The sequence below is a fragment of the Heloderma suspectum genome, chromosome 12, assembly GCF_057233095.1.
Source record: "Heloderma suspectum isolate Gila_16-S chromosome 12, 16-S_ref, whole genome shotgun sequence".
Taxonomy (NCBI): Eukaryota; Metazoa; Chordata; class Lepidosauria; order Squamata; family Helodermatidae; genus Heloderma; species Heloderma suspectum.
This window is the reverse complement of record NC_139469.1, coordinates 16,694,708-16,719,652: the sequence shown is the minus strand read 5'-3', so window position 1 is coordinate 16,719,652 and position 24,945 is coordinate 16,694,708. Positions and strand designations below refer to the sequence as shown.

The 24,945-nt window shown below is 46.8% G+C and overlaps 2 protein-coding genes across 2 annotated transcripts in view; one reads left to right on the top strand and one right to left on the bottom strand.

Annotated features, from left to right (window-relative positions):
• Positions 1 to 19,348, bottom strand: part of PDILT (protein disulfide isomerase like, testis expressed) — a 45,047-nt gene extending 25,699 nt beyond the window's left edge. Inside the window, exons 1-4 of the mRNA XM_084818571.1 lie at positions 19,076 to 19,348; positions 9,460 to 9,666; positions 3,334 to 3,467; positions 1,932 to 2,069 (exon numbers count right to left, since the gene is read on the bottom strand). Coding sequence (XP_084674697.1) covers positions 1,932 to 2,069; positions 3,334 to 3,467; positions 9,460 to 9,666; positions 19,076 to 19,295 — 699 coding nt within the window. The 5' untranslated portion in view covers positions 19,296 to 19,348. The remainder of the gene's footprint in view (positions 1 to 1,931; positions 2,070 to 3,333; positions 3,468 to 9,459; positions 9,667 to 19,075) is intronic.
• Positions 12,797 to 24,945, top strand: part of LOC146336614 (acyl-coenzyme A synthetase ACSM5, mitochondrial-like) — a 40,956-nt gene continuing 28,807 nt past the window's right edge. The window contains exon 1 of the mRNA XM_084818569.1: positions 12,797 to 13,024. The gene's annotated coding sequence lies outside the window, so the exon portion shown is untranslated. The remainder of the gene's footprint in view (positions 13,025 to 24,945) is intronic.

Genomic DNA, 24,945 nt, shown 5'->3' with positions numbered 1-24,945 from the left:
GGTTGGAAGGGGCCTACAAGACCATCAAGTCCAGACCCCTGCTCAGTGCAGGAAGCCTGATTCCCAGGCGGTCTCCCATCCAAGTACTAACCAGGGCTGACCTTGCTTAGCTTCCGAGATCAGACAAGATCGGGAGCATCCGATGGCTGCAGGTCCGTCCCTGTCAGGGGAAAGGGAGTCTGCCTTTGAGGCAGAGGTTGAGCAGCCCCCTGGCCCCCAGGAGTATTGTCACCTCAAGAGACAGGCCAGTAGGGCTCCTGTAAGACAGAATGCTCACTTCAAAGACGGACTCCTTGGGAGAAAGTGACTCCTCATGAGTAGGGCTCTGACCAGAGAGCTCTAATGTACTGCAGCTGAGCCCTGGGTGGGGCTCAGCAGGCCTTAGTGTTAAAAGCCTTCAGTGCCTGGAAACAACATTTCCTACTACTTTGCATCCTATTTTCTTTCTGACCTTGCCTTGTGACTGAACCTCTGTGCTACTGACTTTGGACTCCAGCATGACTCTTCTTCTTGGGCTGTGTATTGTACCTGACTACTTAGCTGTGTTTTGACCTAGGGTGCTCTTCAGACCTCTCTTTTGGCTTGTGCCCTCAGTTGTGCCCAAACTAAGCTTTTGACTGCTGCCTGCAGATTGACTTGCTTTTGGGTTGCCCTTCAGTTTAACCTGAGCCTGATCGAGCTATAGCAGGACACCTATGCATATTTAGATGGAAAAAAGTCCTACAACTTCCAGCATGCTCCAGCCAGCCATGCTGGCTGGGGCATGCTGGGAGTTGTAGGACTTTTTTTCTGTCTAAATATGCCTAGGATTGCATGCTGTGGTTTAAGTGAGTTTCAAAATTAGTTCAAAAGAAACTTACAGTCCTATGGCTTTGTGAGGTTGATCTTCTAAAAACTGAAATGCAGGGCTAGTGTTGCACCTTGAATCCACCAGGACCCCAGCAGCTGTCTGCTGCTACTGCCTGCTCTAGAAGCCCTTAATATTTCTTCTTCTTTTCTGGGTCTAGTACTGAGTACTATCAGGCAGGTGGATCTAGCCATGCCTTTAATGTCCCCCAGTACCCCTGACCTAGCATCACACTGGAGCATTGTGGGAATGGTGGTGCAGCTAGAGCTGGGCCCCACAGCTAGGGATGTCGGAGGAATACGTTTGGGGGGGCGTGGAGCTCGGCAAGCTTCTGTTGGCTCCCCCTGCCCCCGCTTTTGATCTGTGTTTTGCTAACTGGCCTGACCTGATCTGCAGCAAGGTGGGACAGGTAGTGGATTTTCTGCATTCTTTAATCTGCACAAATCACAGCAGAAAATTTTGCCCAAAATGTGAGCAAATTAAGCAGATATTCAACTGCAATGTGCACAAAATGCACAACCTGCAGCCACAATGTGTGCAAAACGTGCAAATTTGCACAAACTTCAGCTACAATTTGCGCAAATCTCAAATTGGGGCCCACCCCAATACAGAAAAAATCCCCAAAGTTCAAGGAAAACCAGCAGCTTGGCTTGCAAATGCAAGCGGCGTTAGGCAGGCAGCGAAAGCCTATCGAGCCCAAAAAAGGCTGGATTTCCAAGTGACCCACAGCCTGGGGGGGGGGGCAACTGACCACCCAGAGAGCAGCAGGTGATGGGGGGGTTGTCCCACTGGCCTGGTATCAGCACCACCTAGTTCAGGATGGGAATGTTGGCTGTCTCTGATCATCCTTCCTTTTTTCTTTTTTTAAACAACATGGTCCTGGGGCAGCTGGCCAGGCCTGTGCCGCTGCACACATGCTGATGTTATTTTTTTCATTTTGGAGTGCTGCAAGCAGATGGTTTCTCCCAAGCCTGCTGAGACCTCCCTCTTGTGTGGGGCTGCTGATGCTGTTTGGTTCCATAAGGAGCAGCACTCAAAGGACTGAGTCCACTCTTAGTACAGATGATGCTACTCAAGACCATACCTTTTGGAATATAACAACCATGTCTTCTCTGATGCCAAAGTTGGTGAAAACCTCCTCACTGGCGGTAACCCCAAAAGGGAGGTCTGGGACGTCTCTGGACGAATCATAAAAAATCTCCACTGGTCCACCTTGAAGTCTCTGATAATAATAATAACAATAATAATAATAGTTGTACATCAGTACCCTCCCAGGCTGAAATGAGCAAAGCCTGATCCAGTCTTCCCCCACACACACACCTGGTGCCCTCCAGGTGTTTTGGACTGCAACTTCCAAGATTCCTGACTACTGACCATGCTGTCTGGGGCTGATGGGAGTTGTAGTCCCAAACGTCTGGAGGGCACCAGGTTGGGGAATGCAGGCCTATGCTTTGGCTAACTATAAAGGATGCTCCATAAGATACAATAAACATAGCCCTATTCATGCTTTACTATGTGTGTAGAGGAGGGGCTGGCAGAAGGTAGATAGGGCTCTACTGGTGAATCTCTGGGTGATTTGCAGAAGATCAACAAGGGTTTCTGACTCGCGATGGCAGATTTTGGCAGAGCGCTAACTCCACCTCATCCCTGGAGCTGGACACCACACTGCCCCCACCTGTGCAGGTGGATGCAAACTGGGGGCCAGCCTGCCAAGACAGCTGATGCTGTTGCAGCCCACTCCCACAAACCCTTAGGAAAAAAGACAGAAGCTGTGCTACAAGCCCTACCAATGGGGAGCCCTACCTGGGAGAAACTGTTGAGAATTTCTCCTCCCCCTGGAAGTTCAGTGAAATGGTCTCCCAAATTTCTTTGCCCACAAGTAAGGTGGAGAATTTCAAGAGGCCATTTGCACACAGCTTGCTTGCTTTATTTATTTATTTATTTATTTATTTCTATACCGCCCAATAGCCGAAGCTCTCTGGGCGGTTCACAAAAATTAAAACCGAGAAGCGCGCAGTAAAACAATATAACGTATAAAAACATTAAAATATAAAAACATTAATGTTTTTATTGGTACGTCGATCTGTGTACGTCAATGATTTTTATAATGCATTTTTAAGGTTTTAATCTTTGTAAATTGCCCAGAGAGTTTTGTCTTTGGGGCGGTATAGAAATGTAATAATTGAAGTGAATTAAATCATGAAATGAGAGTGGCAGTGGTGAGGTAAAGGTAGTTGGGGGCTTTTGGGGGGAGGATGATGTTTACATTGGTTTGCACTGCGGATTATCCCATTGAGAATGTAGCATGGTCTGAATGGGGCTCAGCATTTTCTGACTTACCTTCAGATTTTTATGTTATTTTTTTAAACAGCTTGGTTTGCCAAGCCCAACTCCAAATCGAGCTAGGTTGGGGGACAGGGTGGGGATTCTCCCATCCTTCCTTGAGATGCAGTAACAAAGTCATTTCAATCCACACAATGACTTACCTTAAAAAAGCCAATCACTGCCAAGTCTTCGAGGCCTATGAAGGTTTTGGCCTGGTCTGTACTATTAATAAGTATAGTGCTGGATCCTATTCTTCTTCTAACCCATGTGACAAAGGCAGAGGCCTCCCTTACTCCTGTAAAAAAGAATAATAGGAGGGTTGATGCTTTCAGTGGGGCTGTGAATCCATTCTGGGTTTTAGTCAGAACCAGACAGAATGCTAAAGGAGCTATCCAAGGTGCTGAACCTATTTGGGAGATAGGGTTCCATAGTTCTGGCTAGTTCTGACTAAAACCCAGGATGGATTCGCAGCCCGACCCGAATCGCAGCCACCACCCTCCATTGGAGTCACTCGTTCTTTAAAATTATCATGTGTGAACGAGGAACAAGGCTGATGACTCGCCCTGCACCCGACACCGGGTGAGTTCGCAGGATTGCAGTGAGGGGAATAAGCAGGGGAGGCTGGTGGCTCCAACTGCAGTAGGGTGGAGATTCCATGCTGGGTTTTAGTTACAACCAGCCAGAAGCCTAAAGAAGCTATGCAAGGGGCTGAACCCTGCCTCCAAAATGCTTCCAGCACCTTGGATAGCTCCTTTAGACTTCTGGCTGGTTGTAACTTAAACCCAGCATGGAATCTCCACCCCACCAAAATCGGAGCCACCAGCCTCCCCTGGAATTAAGCTACAGTGGGATATTTCCCCCACTGTGCATGGCAGTTGCACACCAGCCAGATTTCCCTAATTAGCTTCACTGGCGCAGCTTGCTGTGTCATCTGAACTCGGGAGGCAGGGCTTGTTGGAGGGGTCTCAGCAAGCCTCAAACAACTCAGCGACAGCCTGCAGGCGCCAACTGGGTTGCTGTGTGTTTCAGCGGCTCCACTCCCCCTGGTCTTTGCACATACAGCACAAATGCTTTCAGCAGAGGAGCCTTTGCTCGAACAATCCTACATGCCGAGGTCTCCCTGCTAGGGATGGCGGAGAAATCCGCCATGGACTCCAATGAGGCCAGATTCCAAAGAATGGACTGCTCCCCCCGCCGCCACCCTGCGAACTAGGGATGTACGAAAGTCACTTACCTGTTCGCAGATTATGCTGATGCTGGGGGGGAGGCGCTCCATCCCTCCCCCCAAAATTCTGGCTGGGGGGGAGGCGCTCTGTCCCTCCCCCCCCCCCGAATCCTGGCCGGCCAGCTCCGCTCCACAGGGATTCTGCAGAGCCACCGGCTGGCTAGCAGGGACGCAAATGGCGGCGGCCATAGCCGCCGCCGTTTGCGTCCCTGCAGTCAGCCGTGATAGGCTACGTAAATGTTTATGTAGCCTATCATGGCTGATTAAAAAATAAAACACGTGCGTACGCAAATGGCGGTGCCCATGGGCGCCGCCATTTGCGTTCCTTATTTTGGCACGTCTTAGTCTACGTAAACATTTACGTAGACTACGGCGAAAATAAGGGGAACGCAAATAGCGTAGATGCTATGCTATTTGCGTTCCCCTTATTTTCGCTGTAGTCTATGTAAATGTTTACGTAGACTAAGACGTGCCAAAATAAGGAACACAAATGGCAGCACCCATGGGCGCCGCCATTTGCATATGCGCATTTTTGTTTGTTTTTTAAATCAGCCATGATAGGCTACGTAAAGATTCACGTAGCCTATCATGGTGTTTTTAAAATTTAGCCGTGATAGGCTACGTAAATCTTTACGTAGCCTATCACGTTTTTTTGGTGTGTGTTTTTTAAAAAAACATGGAAATGGCAGCGGTGGCAGCCGGTCGGAAGACCGGCCGCCACAGCCGCCACCGCCAAACTGCCGCCAAACCGCTGCCGCCACCGCAGCCACCGCCGCAGCCGCCAGGAAGATCTGCCCCAGGTAAGTCCCGTCCCGGGGGGGCGGGGGGGCCTTTCCGCTACCGATTTCGGGGGGCCGAATGGCATGCGCAGGCATTCAGCCTCCCCGAGATCCGTGGCGGAAGTTTCATACATCCCTACTGCGAACTAAGGTCGGGACAGACCCTACCTGGCACTGGCCAGTCCGGGTCCAGCTGGGGAGGATTCCGGGGGGAAGGGACGGATCGCCTCCCCCCCCCAGCGGACCCTGGAGTGGACTGGTAAGTGGGGTTCATACACCCCTACTCCCTGCTTTCGGGGTTCATGCTGTATACATGGATGCCAGGGGGTGAAGCAAGCTGGAGTGACTGAAACCAGGGGCAGGGCTAGTCAGGTCAGCCCTGTTGCCATACCATGGCCCCAGAACCTGGCCTCCTATACGGCACCCAAGGGGGAAAAAAACATTTATTTGTGGTATCTACATATTGCTAAATATAATAAGATCCCTAAGAGGTTCACATATAAATCACATTCCAAATACAATCCTGAAAACACAACATTAAGAAATATTTCACTTGCAATAAAAGTAATTATTAATCAATTAAAAGTAATTATTTAAACAAGTAAACCTCAATTATTATGATTATTAATTTTAAAGAGTAATTATTAATTAATTTACAATAAAGCAACGACCATTAAGATGGAGCAGCATGATTAATTTGATTGCAACCCAGGGAAAGCCCGGGTGAACAAGTGTGTTTTCAGGAGCTGTTTGAAAGATGCCACACTTTCTGCCTCCCAAACTGCATGAGGGAGGGTTTCCCAAAGGGTGGGCGCTGCTGCCCAGAAGGCCTGCTGTTGGGGTATTGGGTGGTGGCATTCTGTTAATTTCAGAAAGACCAGCAAGGCCTCCTCTGACAAACTTAAAGGTCACCTGGGTGTGTATAAGGGAAGATGATGGTCTTGCTGAGTATCCAGGTCCCAACTTGTTCAGGGCTTTGTATGACAATAACAAGGCTTTATACGTGGCTCGGTAGCTAATAAGCAGCCAATGCAGATCTGTTAACACAGATGCTATCTGAGCATAGCTGAGTGTCCCAGTGGGCACCCTAGCTACTGCATTCCGCACTAGCTGCAGGTTCTGAACCACGCACAAGGGCAGCGCCACATGGAGTGCATTGCAGTAGTCTAATCGTGAGGACATGAGAAAGAGGCCCTCGTCTGATAATACACAGCTCCCAAGACTCACATCAGCATGTATCCTTGGGAAGCTGACAGGGCCCCAGCACCCGGACAGGGCCCTGTCACCTGCCCTGGGCCAACGGTATCAGGGAGCTTGGAGCCGCCATTTTAATTTCCCACAATGTCCTGGAAGAAAGCTACGTTGGTTGCATTGTGGGAAATTTCAAATGGCATCTCCAAGCCTCCTGACAATTACTTTGCTCCTGGTGCTGCACCGACGTAAGCCCACTGTGGGAAGGAGCCCACCAGTGAGGGACTTCGTCGGAGCCCCTTCAAACGCAGAAGTGACCCTGACAGCCTCTTGACACTCCTGCGCCTGGAATCCCAGAGTTGCCACACGGCAGCCGAGTCTCTAATTTCCATGTGTGCCTTTGAACATTCCCTAGGTAATTGGCTGTGTTGCCAATTAGCTGCCTAATCACCAGCTTTCGCATATGTTCTTTCAGGTCATGCCACTCTCCCTTAAAAACCTTGAAAGAGCACGTACAGCCGTGGTTGACAGGGCAAATCTGGAAAACAGCATCCAGCCCCCAATGCAAAATATCGACCGACAATTTAATCCAGAATGATTTTTGGGACCATTCCACAGCTTATCGAGCATTCTGCTTAATTAAATTAGATGTCAGAAACAAGCTGTGCGTGTGTGTCCCTGCTGAACAAAAGAAGTAATAGCAAGGTGCTGAGATGTACTAACACAACCTGGTCGGTGCCACAGCTGAGCTTTTCCCATTTGGACATGAGAAAGAATCGAAGCTTGAAGCATTAAAAAAACAAAACAAAAACAAAAACTGGCCTGTGCAGACAATGTTATTTAAATACAAATAGACTGTTGCTGTTTTCATTTAGCATATTCTTCATCCCTTGAACTTGCCTTTGGTGCAATTTCTTGAGGTAAATGAAGTTGGCTTTTATATATTATGTATGACATCTCTTTCAATACATACAAAATATGCCCTGTGTAGAGATGTATGAGACATTCATTTCAGTTTGATTTTGATCAGGATTTACTTAGCTTGCACCTTCCAGACCAAACAGAGACTTGCAGTCAAAGTCTGTACATTTCCGAGCTCGCAATGTGATTTGGGGACCAAAAAAAATGTGCTCGACAACTTGCGTACATTTGGAAAATGCGCATGGAAAAATGCATACTTTTGAAAAATGTCCACCAATATGCTGTAATCAATGGGAGAAGAATTGTGTATATTTCAAAGATGTGCACCACATGAAAATACGCATGGTTTTTAACTCAGAAAGAAGCAAACAAACCTCACAATCTGATATGGACTGGAGTTGGAACAAACTTCAAGATGGAATTCGGAGAACTGTGGCTGATTTGCACATCTTGAACACTCAGCAGAGATTTAAGCCTGTTCTACCCATGGAAGAAGAATGAGGTGATGAGGACCTGAGCTGGTAGCATGGACTTGTTAGGAACTGTTGGCTTCATGTGTGGCTGCCCCATGTGGTGAGCCACTGAACTGCAGGTGGCAGCCTTCTCAGAGAAGTATCTTCAGGCACTGGACTGACTCCGCCCACTCTGGTTGGCCATTGAATCCTGCTGAACAGGAAGGAATATAAAAGGGCTTCCTTTTCAATGTCAGCCTAGCTTGACCAACAAGAAGAGAAAGAATCCAGGCCAGGAAGGTTGTGCCATCAGTTGGCCTGAGAAGACTAAAAGGGAAGACCCTCCACCACCTTCACAGGACTATTTCAGACCTTTGGGCCTTGAGGGAGAACAGAAATGAGAAAGCCAGGAAAGAAGAGGCCTTGAAGTAGGGGAGATTCAGAACAGGCAAAAGGAAGTACTTCTTCACACAGTTCATAGTTAAATAATAGAATTTATTACCTTAAGATGTAGCAGTGGCCACTTGGATGGCTTTAAAAGAGGTGTCAGAATTCCCCTTATGACCTGGACCCACTGAACAACTCCTTAAGGATCTCTTGCCTCAAGAGTCCCATTTTCCTTCTTTTACCTTCCCCTTTCGAATAATCATTCAATAATGTGGGGCTTAGGCTGTAAGTTTGGGGCGATTGACACTCTAGATACAAGGTTTAACCACAAAAGTTTACCGGTAAAGCAAAGCAAGCAAGCTTAGTGATAGACATTTCAAAATGCTAGTTCCTTTACCCTAGCTGCACTTGGACTCCAGGCTGCTTCTTCCTGCTTCCTCTTCAGGAGCTGGTCTCCCTGACTCTGCTCTTACTGGATCTCTTTATATACCCTCTTCCCTCAAAACCAGAAGTACTGTTTCAAACTTGAAGAAATGAAACTCAGCTAGTGAAATTAAACTGAAACTGAACCAGGGAAATGAAACTGCTCATCTCAGAGATACCCTCTCCCAACAACAGCAACAACAACCAGGCTTCTAGGCCTGACCTTCTTTTTCTTGCCTCTGTAGTCCTCAGACCTTCACAAGAAGATTAGACAAAGCCATGGAGAATAAGCCCATCATTGGCTACTAATGCTGGCTATATATTACCTTCAGTATCTGAGGCAGTATGCTGGAAAGCATGAATGGGAGGACAGGACATACACTCATGCCCTACTTGTGGCTTCCTATAGCCACCTGCTTGGCCACTGTAAGAACACAATGCTGGACTAGATAGGCCTCTGGTCTGATCCAGCAAGGCTCTTCTTATATTCTTAGGTTGCCCATCAACAGTTAGTACCTAGGCTGCAGACAGAGCAACAGAAACACAGATCACCTGGGCACAATCATCCCCACTATAGTGAAATATATCACTTTTTGACTGAAATTACAGTAATGATTTCCAGATGTGCTACTTTTCATATAAATGAGCATATGCAAATTGTATGCGAATCTGCCCTTTTTGTCCTGGGGCGTGGGTATGATGTATAAGCATCCATCCTATGTGAAACACACCCCTCCTCCCTTAGGCTCAACACTACTAAACCGCCTTTCGACATTCTTGTATGTGCTTTAAACTGAAGTTCTGACATTATCTCATCATTACCTGCCTGAGAGCTAGACACCAGCACCCCCTTGTGAGTAAACAGCCACCTGCAACATTGGTGCATCTGAGACTGAGTGTTGGTTTTACCTTTGCAGTCAATGGGATTTTTCCTGTCACCATTCACAAAAAACTTTAGGGTGGGATACTCCTGGATGTCGAACTCTTTTTTCAAGTCTTTCTGCTCCGCCACGTCCACTTTGCCAAATCGGATCTCCTCAGCTTCATCCTTAAGCTGTTCTGCCGCTTTAGCAAACTCCACAACCAAATTCTGAGAAAGCCCCGACAAAGCAATGTCTGCAAAGAACCCAGTACAGAGGAAAGTGATCATTTATCGAATCCTTGGTGTGATTCCAAAAGGGTGTCACGAAAGGTTCATGAGATTAGCTTTTCCATCAGCCTTCCCCAACCTGGTGTCTCTCATAATACTAGAATCCTGGGTCATATCTCATGAAGCTGAGAGCCAGTGTGGTGTAGTGGCAAGAGTGTTGTACTAGGAGCTGGGAGATCCGGGTTCTAGTCCCCACTCGGCCATGGAAGCTCACTGGGTGACTTTGGGCCAGTCACGCACTCTCAGCCCAACCCACCTCACAGGGTTGTTGTTGTGAGGATAAAATGGAGAGGAGGAGGATAATGTAAGCAGCCTTGGGTTCCTTGCAAGAGGAAAAAAGGTGGGTATAAATGCAATAAATAAATAAAATAAGCTGATTGCTGGGAGATTCAGGACAGATCAAAGGAAGGACTTCTTCACACGGTGCATAGTTCCATAGTTAAGCAATGGAATTTGCTACCAGAAGAGGTAGTGATGGCCACCAATTTTGATGGCTTTAAAAGACGGTTAGACAACTTCATGGAGGAGAAGGCGCTCAAAGACTACTAGTCCTGGTGGCTATATGCTATTTCCAGTATTATGGACACCACGTGCTGGGGAACATGGACAGGAGGGTGCTGTTGTACTCATGTCCTACTGGTGGGTTTCCCATGGGCAGCTAGTTGGCCCCTGTGTGAACAGAATGCTGGACTAGATGGACCCTGGGTCTAATCCAGCAGGGCTCCCCTTATGTTCTTGGAGGCCACATTGAATCACACAGCTACACAGTTTCATGCCCCAGCTAGATTGTGCCTTCCTTCCCTCCCAGCCAACATGGCACCATCATCATCTCCAGATCTTGCAGGTAATAGTTTAAAGGGGTCCAAGCACTGGCCCACTCGCTGTTAAGTGTGGATAGAGGGGTTGTTTCTGAAGATGGAGCAACTGAACATTACAAAGACCCATGCTAATGCAAATTGCAAACAACTATCTAGATCTAGGGTAGGCAACCTGGAGTAAAATACAACATATTTTCTACTTAAGAGTAGACGCATTGAAATGAATCAAACTTAAGTTAGTCATGACTAACTTAGCTCCCATTCATTTAAATGGGACTACTGTGATGTAGGAATTGCACTGGATTTTTTCCTGGTGCCCTCCAGATATTTTGAACTGCATCAGCCCCAGCCAGCATAGGCAGTGGTTGGGGATTACGGGAGTGGTGGTCCAAAACCTCTGGAGGCCATTGGGTTGCCTCCCTCTGATTTAGATGAATGGAGAAATGCATAACTTTCTCTCACTCTGTTTCCAGACATCACATTATATAACTGTACCATCCAAAACCAGGATGGACAGTCGCTTCCATTAGACTCTTGATAAATGGGTGGAATATTTTAATCTTTGGGGCTTGACTTGCTGATCAGCTTCAAGTCCCAGGAACATTTATTTTCATTATAATTATGAGACCTCCATTAATCATCCTCCAACCAGCCACTGCTATCAGCTGCTTCAAAAGTATACCCAGCAACCATATTCTTTCATCAGTTATCTCACCTAATGTCTTCTATGGCAGGAGTGGGCAGAAGGTAGATCTGAATCTACTGGTAGATCTCTGGGTGATTTGCAACAGATCGGTGAGGATTTCTGGCTCCCAATTGTTTAACAAGAGCAGTCACAAAATAATTCACCACCACCACCACCACCACCACCATTAATTATACTGCTGAAATTAAGCTTGGGGTAACCAGGGATGTGTTTATGGAATAATTGTGAGCATCCATCAGTTCTGGGACTCCAAATGAAATTGCTGGGCTCAGAATTCTTGAATCCTACATGTGTCTTTTCCACCAGTTTACAGTGGGTGGATCTTGGGGTTCCATAACAAAACAAAGTACATCTCCAAAGCCTGTCATCTGCTCGCCCCTAGTGCATCTGTTCTATGGCAGATAAATCCTCTGGTATTTAAAAATGCTTCTGATCCTGCAAGATTTTGACTGTCCTGCTGCTTAAAGGAGGGTGGTGGTGATGGTTCAATCTAGCTTATTTATGGTGCAATCCTATGCTTGTTTAGACAGAAAAAATCCTACAACTCCCAGCGTTCCCCAGCCAGCCATGGACTTTTTCCTGTGTAAACATGCATGGGATTGTGCCCTTAGCATGTTATAGCCATGTTGTTTTCTTTCTGCCTTTGTGTATTTTATTTTATTTTATTTTTTTAGGATGGAATGTTTTAGTTATCATGGCTACTGTGTCGTTATACTTCCTGTTGACTGCTCTGAAACAGCCCTTTTCAGCCATGAGCACATTTGGCAATTGGATAAACTGCCCCGAGCAGCACCTGATTATGGACAAGTAACATGACAAAGAGACTGAATACAAGGTGGGGGGGGGGTGAGCTTCAACACACTAGACAGTTTTCAGCTCCAGCATAAACCTACTTCACAGCAATCTCAGCTGCCAGTGAGAAAATGTGTTGATAAAAAGAAAAAAAAGAGGGAAGAGTCGGGCACCTTGACAAGCACGAAGAAATGTGTCCCATGGGCACCATGTTGCCTACTCCTGGCTTTGGGCATCTCCACTGGAAGGAAGAAAGGGGAGGAAAGCAGGTTTATAAACCTATAATAATCAAAGAGGATTTGTGTCTGTCTGTCATTCCATCCATCAGCACCCTAGTCCCATGACTATGGCACCTAGACATCTAAAACTTGCTCTGCATACTAAGAGTACCCCAGGAGTGTGCACTTCAGGGTTACAGTATATTGTTTTTTAAATGCATTAATAAATTTTAATGAATTTAAAAGTGTTCATGTGGTCAAAGCCTGCAGTAACATCTGCAGCCACTAGAGGCAGACTTTGCTAACCAGCACATAGCTTTGCAGTCCATACAGTCGTGAAGCCGGGGGAGATTAGTAGCCTTAGGGACATGGTTATGAAGTTGCCCTTCCCCCATGCTGTGGAGAAGCCCCCTCTGAGGCTTCTCCACAGCATGAGGGAGATAAACACATGCCTGATGCTTGCCTCATTTCTCCTCTTTCATTTACTGTGCGTCACTACAGACAGCAGAGGTCTCTTGGGGGAGGGTGAGAAAGATGTCTGTGTCTCGGTCATTGCACTGTCAAAGATGGACTTTGTCCCATCACCATTGTGCAGTTCGCTTGATGGTAGGACCCGTCCTTTCAGGCTACACCATGAGTTACCTTTCACTTTTCACTTGAAGACGAAGAAAAACAGACAACGAGCATGGATTAAGATGAGCAGAACACAACCTTCAACAGACCTTTAAGAGTTGCCGAAAAAGAAATAGTCAACAAACCAACCCTTCCACTTCCCAAGACCTGAGGACAGGTAAGAGCAACAAAACCTTTGCATTTTGGAGGAAAGCTGGACATTGTCCAAACAAATCCAAATTGTGTCAACTTCTCCTTGCCCCCAAATTATGAAAAACCAGCAGACAGTTGTGTGAAGGAAGCAAGAGGCTGGGGTGGTGGTGGTCCTTATCCATCCTTCCATAACAAAAAAAGGGCTATAGCTCAGTGGTGGAGTGTATGCTATGTGTGCATACCATGGTGACTAGTGACTGCCAGGGATGGCCACAGAAATTAACACTGCTGCGAAAAAGAAGGATCTCCCCTCTCCCACAATCCTATGATGACCACTTCCAATGGTGAATTGCTATGAAATGGAATCCCAGACATAACCATTTGTTCCTCTGGACATGTGTTACTGATGGAATGGAAATGGAAACAAATGAGCTCCATTCAGTTCAATTTTCCACTCATTCTGAAATAAATGCACACTGCTTGGTCATTTCTCACCTTCTTCTTCCTTTCTCCCACCTACTAAGTTGGAGGTAGGCAACCTGGTGCCCTCCAGATGTTTTGGATTACAACTCCCAGAATCCCTGACTACTGGCCATGCTGGTTGGGGTTTATGGGAGTTGTAGTTCCAAACATATAGAGAGCACCAGTTTGCCTACCCCTGTTCTAGGTTGATAACTTTTCATCGTGCATTGTTTCACAATACCAATTGACATGTACTGTTACAGCCTTGCACCCTAATTCTCCAAGAAGTGAGACCTCCAGGGGTCCAGGTGTTACCCAGGGTTTCCTTGGAATGAGGTGCTGAAGGCCTATAATCATTTTGGGGAGGTGTATGGTCTGGAGAGCCAGTGTGGTGTAGTGGTGAGAGTGTTGGGCTGGGAGTTAGGAGAGCGGGGTCCTAGTCCCCACCCTGCCATGGAAGCTCACTGGGTGACTTTGGGCCAGTCACAGACTCTCAGCCCAACCTACCTCACAGGGTTGTTGTTGTGAGGATAAAAGGGAGAGGAGGAGGATTATGTACACCACCTTGGGTTCCTTAAGGAGGAAAGAAGGCAGGATATAAATGAAATAAATGAAATAAATAAATAAATAAATAAATACACACATAGATGGGTTGAACATAGATGGGACTTCTTAGCAGTAACACTCCAGCAGGGACATTAGGTTCTTAAGATGATTTTTGCACCTTAAAGATTCTTCCAGAGCTCCAGCTAAGATCTTTCACCTCTAGCCTGATCTTCTCCAAGTCTCTAGATGCAACAAACCCATGTTGCTCCCTTTGTCAAGACCCCAAGTGGGCAACCCATGCCCCATGGGCACCCCATTGACTGCGCTCTGTGCAGCCCATGCAGTCCTGGGGATCCTGCCCATTTCCCCTGCTGCCCAGCTGATCAGCCATCAGCTGGGCAGTGCGGAAAAGATCTCTGTTCCTGCACCACTAATAGGTTTTAACTTCACCCTCTTCCAGAAATCCCCAGGATTGCTATTTCCTGACTATGCCTTATCTGGACTGGGTTGATTTGGAGGGAGGCTGTGTCTGTGTGTCTGTGTCTGTAAGAGAGTGAATGAATGGAAGACAGATGGATGGGTAAATGAATGAATGAGAATGAAAGACAGGGGTTGTTCCTGCCTACTGTTTGCCTTGGGCCCACCGACATTTGGTTTTGGCCCCACCTACCACCACCAGTCTGCACCACCTGACCACTTTCCTATGTGAAATGAGGCCTTGACCCAGAAAGGGTTTCCTATCCCAGTCTACACCCAACACAGGACAAATTAGCACATTCCTTCAGGAGGGAGAAGGTGAGTTCCCTTCCCCAAAGGTTCTCTTCTTCCAGAAGAGTCCAGCTGGAAAGAGTCATCTCCATTTCAAGGAAAGTTACATGGCTACTTTTCCAGAGCCAGCAAAGCCATCTCTACCAGTTCTGCCAGTTCCATTAACCCTCTCCTTGTCAAAATTGCAGGGTTGAATGGGGTCCTGAGGAGCAATTCAGACCAACCGCAAGCTTCATTACAGTACCCTCCAACTTTTTGGATGAAAAGTGGTACACTTGTTTTCTCTTACCTAACAGGAGTGCAAGTTGCATGAATCAGTCACTTCAAAGGCTTTTGTGGCTGGCACACACATCTCCCCAAACTTTACCTTCAAAGGCTAAGTTGTTGCTATGCTCTCTCCGCCACCTAGCAAAAACGTTGCTGCATTTACTCAACGTATCTCTGTTCCTTTTTTTAGCACATCACACACACTGCAAACATTACTGTTTTCAGAATGTCCAGCAGCATTTCCTGGTACATCTCAACAAAACTACCAGATTCACCAAATACTTATTGCTGTGCATACCATTTAAAAAAAAAAACTAACAGCCCCCCCCCCCCCGAACAATGCCGTACACAACACTGGTGGGCAGAAACTAAATGTGGAACTACTGCTAATTATTTGGGTGATTTTCTGTAGATCAGAAGAGGTTTCTGACTCCCAGTGGTTTAACAAGAGCAGTAACAAAATGATTCTCTTCCCCTAAATGTAGAAAACAAGGGATAACCAGAGGTTAAAAAACAGGTAGAGGGTCTTTCTGCAACCAAAACCCTTCCTCTTGTGGAAGATAGATCCTGGATCGAACCCCATGTCTTTTGCTCCATGCTCCAGTTGGTGGATCACGGGGATCTAGTAAAAACCAAAGTAAATCCCACAAACCTGCAGTCCGCCTACGAACCGTATGCAACAGATCCTTTCTAATATGAATATGGAACATAGAGTACATGTCAGGAAGAGAGGGAGATCATCAACATATCTCTGTCTTTCAAAATTCATTGAACTTCAGCTTGGAAGCTTTCCCTTTGACGGTGGCTTTTGATACTGTACACTGTAGATGGGATTTCGTTCAGCAAACAGCCCATGCCCACAAAATCGTTCTGGTTTCATTTCATCGTGTTAATAATTTGCATTTAATTATTTGCTTTTGTAGTTTGGTTTGCTGAGAAGTTAATCAACTACTACGACTAGTTCAATCTCCAACACCCCCTCCCATTTTAGCTTACAAATAGATAAAAAGGAAAAATATTGATGAGGAACATGAAAGTAGCTGGTACACACAGTGAGAAAACAGAGTGCTGCACCTTGAATGATTTGCGCATTGCCTGGATTTATTCCTCTTGCTGTGTGCCTGCTCTTTCCATGAACTATACTGTGGCCTGCATGTTGTAGATTGGTTAGGAAGGAGTGACACTTCTCCTTCCTAGCCAATGGAAGGTTAGGAAGGAGAAGTCCTAACATCTCCTTCCTAACCAGTCTACAACTTGCAGGCCACAGTATAGTTATGGAAAGCGCTATGGGCTATATTGTGGCCTGCATGTTGTAGATTGGTTAGGAAGGAATCTACAAATGTAGAAGGGAGTCCTATGATTGGAGAGGTGGGGTGGACTGGATTACCTTTGTCAACCACAGCATAATCAGTGTATGGAAGATACGAGTTAATCACATTTTTCCTTTCTATCACCTACATTCTTCACATCAATATCAGTTCCTAAAAACAGTTATCATGCTACGATAAACTAGAGCACTACCACAAAATGGCTGCCATGGGAGGGATGGCAAAGGAAAAGCCACCTGTCCAAATGACTGAGTACAAGGTAGAGGTGGGATCTGAGTCCCAACACTGAACAACTCCTTTGAACCCACAGTTCTCAGCACCAACAGGAACCTATTTTACAGCAATCCCAGCAGTAAGAAGAACGTAAGAAGAGCCCTACTGGATCAGACCAAGGGTCCATCTCGTCCAGCATTCTGTTCACACAGTGGCCAACCAGCTGTTGACCAGGAACCCACAAGCAGGACATGAGTGCAACAGCACCTTCCTGCCCATGTTCCTCAGCAACTGGTGCACATAGGCATATTGCTCTGATCCTGGAGGTAGCAAATAGCCATCAGGACTAGTAGCCACTGATAGCCTTCTCCTCCTGGGATTTGTCTAACCCCTTTTTAAAGCCATCCAAATTGGTGGCCATCACTGCATCCTGTGGTAGCAAATTCCATAGTTTAAGTATGCGCTGTGTGACGAAGTCCGTCCTTTGATCTGTCCTGAAGCTCCCACCCATCAGCTTTATGCGATGACCCCACTGGGTTCTAGTATTATGAGAGAGGGAGAAAAAATGTTTCCAAATCCACTTTCTCCACACCAGGCCTAATTTTGTACCCCTCTATCATGTCTCCCCTCACTCACCTCTTCCCTAAGCTAAACAGACCCAGCTGTTGTGACGTGTGTTGTAAATCTGTTATTTTTTTAATAAAATAAGTGGGAGGGTTGGGCACCTGGGCAGGCACCAAGAACTAAGGGCACAGTGGTGCCTGCAGGAGCCATGTTGCTTACCCCTGGGTTAGATGAAGGATGCTCGACCTCCGGCCAGTGGGTGTTCTGCATCCTTGGGTTCTTTCAGGGGACAAACCCTGACTCCTGGAGGAATCTCCACAGTTTTCTCCTACCTGAGTTTGGCAGGGGTCCCAGCTGACACAGGGATGAGCAGCCACTCTTTCCAGAGTTGGACAAGTGGCCATCATCCCCCATGGGGATGGCACATGAAGCCAGGGACTCAGCCAGCACTGGGAAGATCAGCGACTCCTTCTGGCATGGGCCAAGTGGCTTCGTGCAGTGCTAAAAACTCAGCTGGTGCCAGGAGAAGCGACTGCCAGCTGAGTCCCTTTCTCCATGCTGGGAGCAGGGATGCATGAGAAATTCACTTCAGTTCATTTTTTATCAGGATTTTACCCAGTTCTCACCTACCACACCGAAAACGGACTCAGACACAATCTGCAGTCAAAGTCCATATGTTTCTGAGCTTGCAATGCGATTCGTGGACCCCAAAAAAGTGTTCAACAGCATGTGTACATTTCAAAAATGTGCGCAATTGATGCGTACATTTGGAAAAATACACACGGAAAGACACACGGATTTCCATGTGAAAAGAAAAAAATAACGCTTTCAATCTGATGTGGACTTGAGTCGGAACGAGCTGCAAGATGGGATTCAGAGTACTTCAGTGAGCCTGAGTTTTGCCAGTTTGCACATCCCTAGAACTCTGTGCCTTTCCCAGCTTGGAGAAAGCCAAAATGGCCACACCCAAATGACCAGCGGGGGGGGGATTATGATGTCAGGGGGTGTGGCCATGCCCACTGACATCACCTAGTCCATAAAGGGGTGGGGGGGGATTAATCCCACAACCAATTATACCTCTGCACCATGAGTTAGTGTTTTCAACAACTTGATAGTGAGATTAATTCCCTAAAGCCTTCACCATCACAATTTACATTATTTGTGGCTTCCAAGCTGGATATGGATTTTTAGCAAAATAGCTGTATTCACTGCTGTTTTGCCTGACAATCCATGTATGGTTTCCACCGGAACTGAGTCGAAACTTCCCAGAAGACATTTCTTCTGAGAGCATTTCTGATTTTTTTCTTTCCCTCTCTCACCCCCACCCCCTAGAAAAAGATGGCCACTCTGCAGAATGTTCTCTGTGTGCTCTCCACCATCTTTCTGTGTGGTGCTTCCCATTTCTGTACACACAACCATAGAGCCCCGAAACACGGCTAGATCCTGGGCCTTGTGGAAGATATAACTTGGTGACCAGGTTGCTAACACAGTGATGATGAACCCCACCCCTGAGAAACTGTTTGAACCCCACCCCTGCAAACAACCCCGAGAGGTTGTTTGCACACAGCTCTACCTTTGCACACTCACGACTACCTGGTATTAAAAACTCATCCATAGCCGAAGAGGCGCTACAAAAGATACTATGTTGAGGTTTGGGTAACATTAGAAATATGGAAGCCTGGCAGGGGGGAGCTAGAAAAAGGTGGAGGAGATGATGTAAAAAAAACCCCATCCACCCCAGGTTTTTCAGTTGTTTTTCTCAGGAATGGTGTGGGTGTCCCCCAGCCCTTCACATCACTAGGTAAGATGCACATCTGGCTAACCTAGAAGTGATTTCAAGCCAGATATCAATTTTTTTTTTTTTAATTCCTGTGTTCCTTGACAGTTGTAAATATTAGATTATCTCTTTTAGAACAGGAGATACTCACAGAACTCCACCAGCAGGTACTTTGATTCATTCAGGGCCCTATCAAAGTTGCTCTTTTGCAAGACCAAAACATTATCCTCTTCTTTGATTTGGGAGGATTGGGCTTTCTTGGGTTTCTTCTGTGTCGGGCCGAGGGTCCCTTCCACTGCAGAGAAAGACAGAGATGCTAACCCAAGGAGAAGAAAAAGCCACCGAGTTCTCATTCTGTCCTTCCAACACATTTCAGGCACCAAGAAAGAGGAAGAAAGGGACCTGGAGTCAACTCACTGTGGTTAAAAAAAAAAAAAACCTGACTGTTCCCTTATCACTGGGCCACGTGGCCCAATTCCCACACAATTAGATATATAAAGAACGGAGGCTTTCTGCAAACAGAGCTGACTTTGCTCCCCCTCTGAATGTTAGGGCTGCTAATAGTTCAGTTGCTCCCTTGATTATTTTTAAAGGAAAAGTGGAGGGAAGGACGTTTGGAAGCCTCTGTGTTGCTTTTGAAACAATGGGGATGATTATCAGAAGGAAGGAAACAGAAAGGAAGTAACCACCCAAAGACAAAGGATCTGGGAGACAACAGTCAGCTTCAGAAAGATGGCTGGAAAGAACCACACGTGAAAAAACACAGCATGTGTGCTAGTGAACCATTGAAGTAAATAGGGCATCTTTTTGTCTGTGTGTTCATAATCGGTTGTGGTGCGAGCTCTAATATCAGCGTTTTTTCACAAACGGGTTCGAGACTAGCCCTGGGGATAGATTCAGGGCTGTCCTGTTCCTTGTCTTATTTTTTTTTTAGAAGAGGGGCATTTACATGAAGGGGGGGATCTTCACCCCAACACTCACACATACACAGTGGCCATGCTTCCTGGCAGTTGCACATTTAGGGTGGCCATTAATGCATCCCCCCCCACGAAGAAATAGATCACCCAAAAACAGATTATACAAGTGATTTGCATCAGGCTTTCATATTGTTGCACAAATGCTAGTTTCACCCCCTGGAGGCTAGTCCAATTTGCCCCAAAGAGGAGAGTTGACTTCAGGCTGGGTCCAACTCGATTTTATTGTTTGCAAACAGTTCAACAAAGGAGCACACGCTCAAAAGCAGAGTCGACCCCCGGCAACCCCCGCGCTGCAGTTTTATCACTTAGCTTGCATTCCTCAGCCAGCGTGTTACTTTTGATTGGTTGCCAGAGGTTTGCTTAGCAACCTTATCTTAGGGTTACTGTCCACTCATTCCAGGCATGCGCAGCTCTTACAATGCTACGTGGTGCTTAAGGCACATACAATGGCTTTTAGGTTACATTTTTACTACAATTCCCCCCTCAAGATGCTTTCTTCTTATAACACTTAGTCTACTTCAGCCATCGCTAATCTCTGGTAATGTACAAACATTTCCCTGCTGACTACAGATTCTACTGTACGTTTGACTAAGTCTATAATGCAGGGAAGTATGCAGGGTAATAAGCACAAAATTAGCATAACTAAGCAGAATATCATAAATCCAGTCTTCAACCAGCGAAAGTTTGGCAACCATGAAGTCAGCCAGTCAGTACTCCACCCGTTCCAGGTTTGTACTGGGACGTGAGTTATTTTTCTAATTTTGGTTGCAATATCCCTAAGGATATCGCCATTGTCATCAATCTGCAAGCAGCAGTCTGTCCAATTAAACTTCTGACAAAGGCCCCCCTCTGCTGCTAACACGTAATCAAGTCCCATCCGATTTTGGGTGACAGCATTGCGGAGTTGGGTTAGCTGTGTGGCTGCTAAATCTATGGCCCTTGCAGTCTCGTTTGCAAAGATTTCCACTATTGCCTGAAGCCGGATTATGCGGTTAGTAAGGTACGTGGGTTCTCTCCCCACCACGTTGGGTTCCCAAGTGGCAGGCCCATAATACCTTATTATCCTTTCTGCCGGCCACTCATCATTTCCCCATCTTTGTGTAGCAGACAAGTCTTCCATGCTCAGGGATCTTTTATCTATTCCGTATAGTCGGTGCAGTACTGAGGCCCTTTGAGGCAACAGCGTGAATGGGGGCCTTAATATCCCAGGATAACACGCCAGTCCAGTTGGCGGGCAACTGGGTGTATGCGTGAGTCTCACAGATCCAATAATGACCAGTCAAAGCAGGCCAAGACTTGTCTGCTAGGCCATATTTTTGGGGATCCAAATACTGATTGTAATATCCCAAATATAGGGTTGAATCTCCACGCGGGCTGAGAGTTCCATTCATATAGCAAGCTCTAGCATTTTGATCTTTTGTCTGGTTTCGAATGCTATAGAACAAGGATTGTGAGCTACTATGAGGGATTGACCACAACACACACTTGTGGCCACCTATCACCCTTGAAACCTCGGGCCGAAGGGTGATGTAATCTGCATATCCTGCACAAAAAGTTCTCTTTGAGGTGTGGTTGTTATGCCATGCACCTCCCTTTACTATATAATTCCTGCAGCTGCTATTTCCTACAAAGTGTGTATGTGTGTCAGACCTGTTTTGCATGAAGCACCATTCTCCTAATTGGGGCCGTACTTCCCATGATGGAGTTTGACTTAAGATAAAAATCATCTTCCCAAGTAACATTTGTTTGTTTATGTATTCTATAATCGGTGTGTACTAATTCAGTCAGGTTCAGAGGATGAGGGATCCATGTGCTTACCTTTCCCTCATTCTTGGCCTGTATGCAGACCCAGCAGTTCGAGAGGTTCAAGTATCTGGCTACAGCTTCGGCTAGAAACAGCATGCTGTTTTCTCCTACAGCTAGATTTAGCCTTAGGATTATTACTAACAGACACAGCTGCTGCATACTTAATCTTTGGTCCTTGTTTTACATAATCTTAATTTCAGTTCTGAAATAGGATAACTATGCCAGTTGTCTTTATCCCGCTGCTTGCAGGCTTCTTCTTCCGAGAGGAGGTCAGCTTCCGGAGTGACCACGCCCTGGGAGCTGGTGTCCTCACCTTCGTTATACCTTTTTATTCTGGAACAGTGAGTCCACCTGTCATTTCCGCTGAGCTTGACAGCTGTATGGGTTACCAACAACACCTGGTATGGTCCCTCCCACCTCTCAGTTAGGGGGCCCTTTTTCCACTTTTGGAGCAGCACCTGGTCCCCCGGCTGGAAGTTGTGGATCGGAACATCCAGCGGTAGGCTCTGGAATGGTGCAGCAAACCTGTGAAGGGATGACAAAACAGATTGCAAGGCAATAACATGTTCTCCAGTTTCAGTTTTTCCCAAATCGACAGTGACTTGTTCCCTCCACCCTGCTGGCAGAACCCTAGGAGGCATTCCAAACATTAATTCAAAAGGTGACAATTTTATCCCTCTACGTGGAGTGCTACGAATGCGAGTTAAAGCCAGTGGGAGCGCCTGGGGCCACTTTAAGTGGGTCTCTATGCAAATTTTTGTTATCATTGTCTTTAATGTCCTATTCATGCGCTCCACCTGACCTGAACTCTGAGGCCTCCATGGGGTATGGAGTCTCCATTTAATGCCTAAAGCTTTAGACACTTCTTGCACTATCTTTCCCACAAAGTGGCTCCCTTGATCCGACTCAATAGACTCAGGCAACAGGAACCGAGGTATCAGCTCCTGGAGCAGGAAGCATGCCACTGTTGATGCTGTAGCTGTCCTTGTAGGGTAGGCCTCTACCCATCCCGTTAGCTGGTCCACCAGTACCAATAAATATTGGTGTCGGCCTGACCTTGGAAGCTCTGCGAAGTCAATCTGCCAGGCCTGTCCAGGGTAGTGCGCCCACTGTCATCCTCCCATTGGCGGTGGCGCTCGGGCCCCTTTTGGATTTACCTTCTGGCAGGTGGGGCATCTTGCTGCGACTCGTTGGGCTTCTACATACAATCCCGGTGCCACAACCTGTCGAACAAGTAAGTCTCCCATTGCGGTGCCTCCCATGTGGGTCTTCGCATGAAGTTGTTTTACCACTTCTTCTGCCAGCCATCGGGGTAGCATGACTTTTCCTCCTGGGACTATCCACCACCCTTGGGGATTTTTTGTGGCCTTGTTTTCCTCGGCAGCTTTGTCATCAGCCTGGGTGTATTTTGCTTTATAGTCTTCCAAGCGGAGGGGTATCTCATGGGCTAAGCCTTGAAACACTACTTCTCCTCCGATCTGCACTGCTTCTTTGGCTTCCATGTCGGCCTTCGCATTTCCCCTTCTCTGGTGCTCATCTGTGGCTCTGCCATGCGCTTTTACATGCACCACAGCTACCTCCTTTGGCAGTTGGAGAGCCTCCAGTAGTGCCACAATCTGCGGTCCATTTGCAATCTTCTGTCCAGAGGCTGTGATGAACCCACGTTCTTCCCACAGTAGTCCATGGGCATGTACGGTGGCAAAGGCATAGCGTGAGTCTGTAAATATGTTCACTCTTTTATCCTTCCCCAATTCTAGTGCACGTGTCAAGGCAGTGAGTTCTGCTGCTTGCGCTGACCAACTTGCGGGGAGTTTCTCTTTCCACATAGTTTCAGTCAGCGTTACCACGGCGCATCCTGTATGTTGTGTGCCATCGATTACGTTGCTTGAGCCATCTACAAAGAACTCTTCAAGCGGGTCATCTGTCAAGTCGGATCGAATCAATACTGTTTGAGTTAACACTTCCAGACAATCATGACATGGGGGTCCTGGTTCTGGCAGAAGGGTGGCTGGATTCAGGGCCGTGGTATGCTTATAGGTGAGGCCTGGATTAGATAACAAAAAGATCTCATATCTAGATTGTCTGGAAGGGTTTAAGAACTTTCCTCCCTCTGCTCCAAGGATTTGGGGCATGCCATGTGGGGTGTGTATCTCCATGTTAGCTCCCATGACAATCTTTTGTGCCTCCTCTACAAGGGTAGCAGTGGCCGCCATGGCTCTCAGACATGCTGGCCACCCTTTTGCTACAGGGTCCAGGACCTTGGAGTAATAGCCCACAGGCCTCCATGTCGGGCCCACTGGTTGAGTCAAGACTCCCGAGGCAACTCCCTTGTTCTCATGCACGTACAATCTATAGGGCTTGCGCCCATTTGGAATCATGAGTGCTGGAGGTTGTGAGAGGGCAGTCTTCAATAGTTCAAATGCATGCTGATTTTCTTTGGTCCATTTCCAACTTGCGAGGCCCTCTTTGGTAAGAGACTCATACAGGGGCCTAGCCTTTCCCCCATAATCAGGAATCCACATTCGGCAAAACCCTGTCACACCTAGAAAGGCTCGTAACTCCTTTGGGCTTTTAGGAGCAGGCATATTTTGTATAGCTTGAATTCGATCTTTGCTCAGGGCTCTTGTTCCCATTTCAATTTCATAGCCTAAGAAAGTGACCTTTGGTTGGCATATTTGAGCCTTCTCTCGTGATACTTTGTACCCCCTTTCTCCCAAGGTGTTCAGCAAAGACTCTGTTGCTCTCTTCCCCGTTTGCATGCTTGGGCTCGCTATCAACAGGTCATCAACATATTGCAACAGCGCCACCTCCTGGTGCTTGTCTCTCCACTGCTCCAAATCCTTCTGCAATGCTAATCCAAAAATGTGGGGGGCTGAAACGAGCCCCTGGGGCAACACAGCCCATAACAATTGAGTTTTATGATAAGTATCTGGGTCTTCCCATTCGAATGCAAATATTTTCTGGCTGTCTTTGTGCAGTGGGATAGAGAAGAAAGCATCTTTTAAATCTAGGACGGAAAACACCCTTGCATTTGCTGGAACTTGGGTCAAAATGGTGTGGGGGTTTGGAACCAGGGGATGATCCACTAAAACTTTCTTGTTTATGGCTCTCAGGTCTTGCACCAGCCTGTAGGAGGCGCTGTTTGGTTTGAGCAACCCCAATATTGGGGTGTTAAAGGGGGATGAGCCCTCTACTAGCCAGCCATACTTCTTAAACTTTTCAATAAGCGGTTTTAAGC